The 7,806-nt window shown below is 46.9% G+C and overlaps 1 protein-coding gene across 1 annotated transcript in view; it reads left to right on the top strand.

Moving 5' to 3' along the window:
* Positions 1-1,323: 1,323 nt before the first annotated feature.
* Positions 1,324-7,806, top strand: part of STARD8 (StAR related lipid transfer domain containing 8) — a 204,996-nt gene continuing 198,513 nt past the window's right edge. The window contains exon 1 of the mRNA XM_030208740.1: positions 1,324-1,477. Coding sequence (XP_030064600.1) covers positions 1,430-1,477 — 48 coding nt within the window. The 5' untranslated portion in view covers positions 1,324-1,429. The remainder of the gene's footprint in view (positions 1,478-7,806) is intronic.

Here is a 7,806-nt window from a genome sequence, read left to right as displayed (position 1 = left end):
AGACCAACTCCAAGAGATCAAACAAAATGCAAGGATAAGATGTTTTGTTTGATCTCTTGGAGTTGGTCTCTTTTCCACTTCCTTTTGTGCTACTAATATTATATTACAATGAATTACAATAGTCAAGTAAAGGGATCAAAATCGTCTGTGCAACAATTCGAAATCCAGATGAACTCAAAGACGTTTTAGTAACTGAAAGTTCATGTAAATGGAAGGAAAGCTTCCTTACTAGAGCATTAATCTGATTTTCATAAGACCAGAATCCCAAATTATTCCAAGCACTTTAGATTTGAATCAATCTTAAAAGATATTCCTGAAGTACTTAAGGACACCTAGGGGCCTACACGCGTCCAGCTTGCTCCAAATTGACATGACCGCCCAGCTATCGCGTGCCCTGGGTGGTAATTGTGAATTTGGCGCATGCCAAAAACACACGGTAGATGGCAGTTAGCGTGCACGGCATTCTTACTGTCTGGGTAGCGTATGAGACCTTACTGCTAAGTCAATGGGTGGCGGTAAGGTCCCAGGCCAAAAATGGACCCACGCTGGTTTTCATTTTGCTGCACGTCCATTTTCCGGCCCATTAACAACATTCCCTTTTTTCCAGACGCGGTACAATAAGGGTCCGACACTGCCGCAGACCAGTTTTTGGCACACCTTTGTAAAAGGGCCCCCCAAGTTAGATACTCAATTGGCGCTATTCTGGAACTTGCTAGTCAGACATATAGAATCACCCAACGCATAATTAAACTCTGGAATTCGTTGCCGGAGAACGTGGTGAAGGCGGTTAGCTTGGCAGAGTTTAAAAAGGGGTTAGACGGTTTCCTAAAGGACAAGTCCATAAACCACTACTAAATGGACTTGGGAAAAATCCACAATTCCGGGAATAACATGTATAGGATGTTTGTACGTTTGGGAAGCTCGCCAGGTGCCCTTGGCCTGGATTGGCCACTGTCATGGACAGGATGCTGGGCTCGATGGACCCTTGGTCTTTTCCCAGTGTGGCATTACTTATGTACTTATGTAAAATGTCTTAAATGAAAAGTCTCTCTGACAGTTCTGTTGTGTGTCTCTCTCTCAGCATCACCCTCCTCCCTTTCTCTGTGTTTTGCTTTTCATTCTCCGCTCTGTCCCCTGCATTTGGACAGGAAAGGAGGTTCTGTGCCTTTAACTTCTTGGGAATATCAGTTATCTCCTGCCAAACACAGAGCTATTTCCAGCCAGCTGAATAACGTGCAGGATTTAAATTCTCTCCTGGTCCCACCCCTCTCTGGCCCTGCTCCCTCCCCAATAGCTCTGTTCTCCAGCTGTTCCCTGCCCTGGTGCTGCTCTCAGCAACATGCAGCTGCCAGGGAAGGATTTCTGCCCAGCCAGGGGCAGCTGCTAGGGCTTCTTTCTGCACGATTTGCCCCCTCTCAGGGTCTCCCTCATGATGCCATTCCTGGATTTTTTCTGGGCCTGCTTCAAACGGGCAAAGGTAAGACCTCCACTTCCAAACTTTTAGTAGCTGCCTGGGGCGGAGGGGCTATGCCTCTGCCTGGCCTCAAATAAACCTCCGACTTGGCAACCAGTCCTGGAGAAGTATATACTGGGCAGTTCTATAAATATATACCGTGTGGTCCTATATATCTGTACTGTGCATTCTGTTGCTTGGCTGTCTGAGGCTGGTGCTTGCGAATAAATAAATATCTACCCCTAATTCAGTATAGTACACGTAACGTTTGCCTTCTCAGACTTAACCTATGCACCAAAAGCAGGTGAAACAGTAGTTAGATGTCTTAAGTTCTCTTAGACGCATTTCTGTTACTTAGCACCCAAGTGGATCTAGAGCATAACTGCAGTGGGGGAGGGAATTCACATGGGCAGGTCTTGGGCATTCCCACTATTTAACCCCCTACTGTCAGGCACCTTAACTGCTGCGTTTAGACGCTCCCATTACACCTGCCAGGGAGCAAGCGCAAGTGGTTGCACTTTTAAATTTGGGCGCCTAATTACTGACACCCACTAATATTCTGTAATGCATTAGACACAGAAATTTTGCGGTTATAGAAAAGCAGCGTAGCGCCTAGATTTTGGGTGCCTAACTTTTACTGCCCTTTGTAGAGTTGCCCCCCCCCTGCACCCTTTAAATGGCTTTTCGAGTATGTTGCAGACGGACACTGTGACTGTGGAAATTACATGCAAATATTGTTTTCACTCAACGAATGGCTAAGCTCTGGAACTCGTTGCCAGAGGACGTGGTAACAGCGGTTGGCGTATCTGAGTTTAAAAAAAGGTTTGGACAAGTTCCTGGAGGAAAAGTCCGTAGTCTGCTGTTGAGATGGACACGGGGAAGCCACTGCTTGTCCCCGAGGTCAGTAGCATGGAATGTTGCTACTCTTTAGGATTCCAGAATCTTGTTAGTCTTTGGGATTCCGGAATCTTGCTACTCTTTTTGGGATTCCGGAATCTTGCTACTCTTTTTGGAATTACGGAATCTTGCTACTCTTTGGAATTATGCCAGGTACTTGTGACCTGGATTGGCCACCACTGGAAATAGGATGGACCATTGGTCTGACCCAGTATGGCTATTCTTATGTATGTTCTTATCTGGCACTGTGTACCATACATACCAATACCTGCTGTAGCTGAAAGTAATTCATCTCGAATTACTACTGGGAAGGTACGAGCAAAACACTAAATTAAAAAAAAAAAGTATCTTTCCTGTGCATGATCTATGCTTGCCAGAAGCTCACCTATTTGAGGTTGCACGTGGTGGCTACATGCCCTGTGCAATGCAAACCAGAGCTGGGAGTAGTTTATCAAAGACCCCCATGCGACTGCACGGTCTGCGGCACAGATACTGCGCTGGAAATCAGCACAATGCAAGTGAATCCCATTCTGAATAAAGATTATCCCAGGTGGACTATCACTCGGCACCTTCATGGAAAATGATGTGGGGGCTTTTGTATACAAGACCATTAAAAAAAAACTTTCAAAGAGGGACAGCCGAAAATATGCTAAAGTTATGTGGTTAGAAAGGCGCTTGACTGGATGGAGTCAAGCGGGGGGGGGGGGGGGGGGGCTGTGCCTATGTTAGAAAAATCTGTGTACATTATTATTATTAGCGTTTGTATAGCGCTACCAGACGCACGCAGCGCTGAACACCTGACACAAAGAGACAGTCCCTGCTCAAAAGAGCTTACAATCTAAATAATACAGACAGACAAGACAGTTACGGGTGAGGGAAGTAATGGGTGAGAAGGGAGGAAGGAACAAGGGAGGGCAAATGAGTAGAGGCTAGGAGCCAAAAGCAGCAGTGAAAAGGTGGGTTTTCAGCATAGATTTGAAAATAGGTACAGATGGGGCTAGACATATAGGTCCAGGAAGTCTGTTCTAGGCATAAGGTGCCACGAGAGAAAAGGAACGAAGTCTGGAGTTAGCAGTGGAGGAGAAGGGGGACGACAAGAGGGATTTGTCCAGTGAGCGGAGTTCACCGGAAAGAATGTAGGGGAGATGTAGGGAGGGATGCATTGACTGCTGAGACCCAGGCTCCAGAAAGGGGCTAATTTAGGAGCAGATATATCTGGCCACTCTGCAGTTGTCAAATGCTTCGATCTGGCCAGCTAATGTCTTCTTTAACCAGCTGGACCCCTTTCACATGCAGTTAACGTGTGCTCTGTATTTAGTTATAAATCACCCACTGGTCCCTGGTACACTGGGAGCATCTGTGATTCAGTCACCATATGGCTCCAGAAAAAGGAGGACAGATTGGGCCAGTCCGGGTTTTACTTCAAGGGACGTAAAATCCGGACTGGCTCAATCTGTCCTTTTTTTTTTTTTTTATGGAGCTGCAATATCTTATTGGATCACGTCTGGGTTATGCAATTTCTGATCTCATTAGGAAGAACCAATGAAATCCCGAGTGATGTTTGAAATGTTGATCAGCGCTGAGTGGGTTGCCACGTTCTGTTCTGCACTAGCCAAGATTCTTTCACCACTGATGAATTCACATAGCAGCTGCCTGCTGGTTCCCAGGCTCTTAACAGCTGAAACGCACAGCGCTGAAAGCATTACACTTCACTCTATTACAGGGCTTCCCAAACCTGTTTTGGGGACCCCACAGTCAGTCAGGATTTCCATAATGAGCACGCATGAGAAAAGCTGCAGATCCTGAGCCTGCAGGGCATACAAACGGTCTCCTATATATTTATTGTGGATATCATGAAACTCTGGCTGGTTGTGGGGTCCTCAGAACAGAAGCCCTGCTCTCTTTCATAAATTTTGGGTGGTGTCAGAGCCCCTTGTACCTAGGCCTGGCTCCGTCCCACATATGGTTTCCAGCTGCTAGGCACTATGTCCCTGTATTTTGTCACGCTAGATTATGTGGTCCTTTGTGCTTTAATCATGGCTCATTCAGCACAAACAGGGCAGGCACTACAGGTCAATATGGGCCTACAGTCAGCACTTGCACAATCTATCAGGCAGGTCAGGCGGTTGCCTAGGGTGGCAAAACAGCTCTCCTGGGAGTGCCTACCACTGCTGCTCCTTGTATCCCTATTACCCCCCCCCCCCCTTACAGTAGTGCGTCTCTTTTCCCCTTATTGGTCACTGGTGTCCACAGAGATGTTGAGATACCCAGTTCCAGCCTGGGGATTTTACTACTACTACTACTTATCATTTCTATAGCACTACTAGACGTACGTAGCGCTGTACACTTGAACATAAAGAGACAGTCCCTGCTCCACAGAGCTTACAATCTAATTAGGACAGACAAACAGGACAAACAAGGGATAAGGACAGAGTTTCAAGATTCCGGAATCCCAAAGAGTAACAACATTCTGTGCAGAATCCCAGAGAGTAGCAAGATTCCGGAATCCCAAAGACTCCTATTACTACTCATCATTTCTAAAGCGCTACTAGACCTACACAGAGCTGTACACTTGAACATGAAGAGACAGTCCCTGCTCCACAGAGCTTACAATCTAATTAGGACAGACAAGCAGGACAAACAAGAGATAAGGGAATATTAAAGTGAGGATGATACAATAAGGGTTCTGAACACGTGAATAAGGGTTAGGAGTTAAAAACAGCATCAAAAAGGTGGTTTTTGAAGACGGCCAGAGATGGAGCTTGACGTACCGGCTCCTTGATTTCAAACCACCTCATCCTGGTACATTATGGAACTTGCAGCAGTGATTTCAATGGGCAGGGTCAGGCACTACAAATCCCACACTGCTTTGCAATGTAAGTTCCAAACCAGGACTGGCCCAAAATCTCCAGCCTGGAACTGGGTAACTTGGCATCTCTGTGTCCATGAAACTGTGCAGCAGGAAACCAAGGCCGTTGCCTGGCATCTGAGCACAGAGGAAATGCCAGCAGAATACAGGAATGGCAACTGGAGCCCAGGGTCACAGGGCAAGTCACTGGCCTACAAATGAGAATGACAAGGTACAGAGCGAGGGAGGAGGCAGGCGCTGGACTGGGGACTGAACAGAACTTTATTTAACCAGTACCAGACCTGGAGAGGAGAAAGAAGAATTTGACTTTCAAAAAGTATTTTTGTTTTTAAAATGTTTGTCCTTCTAATCTTTGATTCACCAGAACATTTCCAATAGGTGAAATATTTGTGTTTCCAGACTTAGACTTTTGAAGAACCGTGTGGTGCTGGTAGGGTTAACTTGTGCTCTAGGGCTCACTGGTGGGCAGGGCTTCTGGTGGTCTATTTTGGAAGTCAAGGGCCAGCTCCCTAGAGCTATACACAGTCCCCAACAGACCTGGCTTCTCCCTCACAGGAAGTGGGCCAGGAGGACTGTACAGGGTGCAGTAAAACAGTGCCTGGGAAGAATGCAAACTCTTCAGCACAGGCTGGAAAATGCAAAGCCTGCCAGTCCCTGGACTCTCTCAGATCCTAACCAGCTGCATGAAACAACGCTCTGCTTATAGCAGCTCCAGCCCCTCGTGGGGGATGGGAAATGTCATGCTTTCGGCTTTGGAATTCCAGTATTCCATGCAAATATACACACATTCGCATAGATATAAGTACATGTATATATAGAAAGAGAAACAGAACATTGAGATTTCACAAATACACACACACGCCTTTTTGGGTTACTATTTGTTCCAAATATTCCTATTCGATTCAGCCCCGAATAGTACCCGGAATACATTATTCGTATTTGACCAATATAAATTCAAATACAAAGAATCTAGGGCTCTACTGTGCTAAATCCTACTGAATAAACACTTGGGACTTGATATTCAGACTGCAGGAGTTAGCCGGGCTCATTCCTGTGGTCAGCTCTGAGCCTGGATAGTCAATGCTGGGTTGTTTCCGGTCCCCTGCATTGAATATCTGGGTGAAACTTAACCTGCCAAGCCGATATTCAGCTGTGGCCGTTTAAATTTGAACCAGCCAAAGACAGGTCTGGTATTCACACAGCCAAATATCAAATATTTATTTGATATTCCCCTTAAGGTCATGCCATCAAAGCAGTTACAATCACAGACAATTAATGGAAAACAGAAGAGGACGCCATTCCATAACAGTTGCAAACAGAGGCGGCCTGACCATTAGGCCACTTGAGGCGGGGGCCTCAGGCGGCACGTTTCTGGGAGTGGCATCTCCCCCCTTCCTTCTTCCACTCTGTTCCCAAGTTTACATTCTTTTAATATTTTTTTATAATGGCGGCGGTGGTAGTGATTCCCATACGCTGCCTTGGCACCGGCCTCTTCTCTTTACTGTGGCCCGCCTCTCTGATGTAACTTCCTGTTTCCTCAGAGTAGAGAAAAGGCTGGTGCTGGTAGCAGGACAGCATATAGGAATCGTTGCTGCCTCCAGCTTTTGAGATACAGAGAAGGTAAACTTGGGGAAGGGGGGAGATGTCAGAACTTGGCCCCAGGGGGAATGGATGGACCGGCATCTCAGCCCTGCCTCAGGCGGCATCTTGCCTTGGACCACCCCTGGTTGCAAAGAGGGACAGGAAAGGGAAACTTAGGTGGCGATACACTGACAATTGGAAGATATCTGGTTATATTGTGTGATAAGGAGGGGCATAATCGAACGAAAACGTCTATCTCCATGGGCGTTTATCTCCGAGAACGGGTCCGTGAAGGGGCGGACCGAACCGTATTTTCAAAAAAAATAGACGTCCATGTTTTATTCGACAATTTGTGAGCTGGGCGTTTTTGTTTTTCAGTGATAATGGAAAATGAAAGCGCCCAGCTCAAAAACGAATAAATCCAAGGCATTTGTTCGTGGGAGGGGCCAGGAGTCGTAGTGCACTGGTCCCCCTCACATGCCAGGACACCAACCGGGCACCCTAGGGGGCACTTTTACAAAAACAAAAAAAAAAAAGGTAATAGAGCTCCCAGGTGCATAGCACCCTTCCCTTGTGTGTTGAGCCCCCCAAATCCCCCTCAAAACCCACTGCCCACAAGTCTACACCATTACTATAGCCCTAAGGGATGAAGGGGGGCACCTACATGTGGGTACAGTGGGTTTGGGGGGTTGGACGACTAAGCATTAAGCAGCACAATTGTAACAGGTAGGGGGGGATGGGCCTGGGTCCACCTGCCTGAAGTCCACTGCACCCCCTAACAACTGCTCCAGGGACCTGCATACTGCTGCCAGGGAGGTGGGTATGACATTTGAGGGTGAAAATAAAAAGTTGTGAAACATCATTTTTTGTGGTGGGAGGGGGTTAGTGACCACTGGGGGAGTCAGGGGAGGTCATCTCCGATTCCCTCCGGTGGTAATCTGGTCATTTAGGGCACTTTTTGGGGCCTTATTCATGAAAAAACAGGGTCCAGGAAAAGTGCCCTAAA

Source organism: Microcaecilia unicolor, chromosome 7, assembly GCF_901765095.1.
Source record: "Microcaecilia unicolor chromosome 7, aMicUni1.1, whole genome shotgun sequence".
Classification (NCBI taxonomy): domain Eukaryota; kingdom Metazoa; phylum Chordata; class Amphibia; order Gymnophiona; family Siphonopidae; genus Microcaecilia; species Microcaecilia unicolor.
This window is presented reverse-complemented; position numbering and strand designations above follow the sequence as displayed.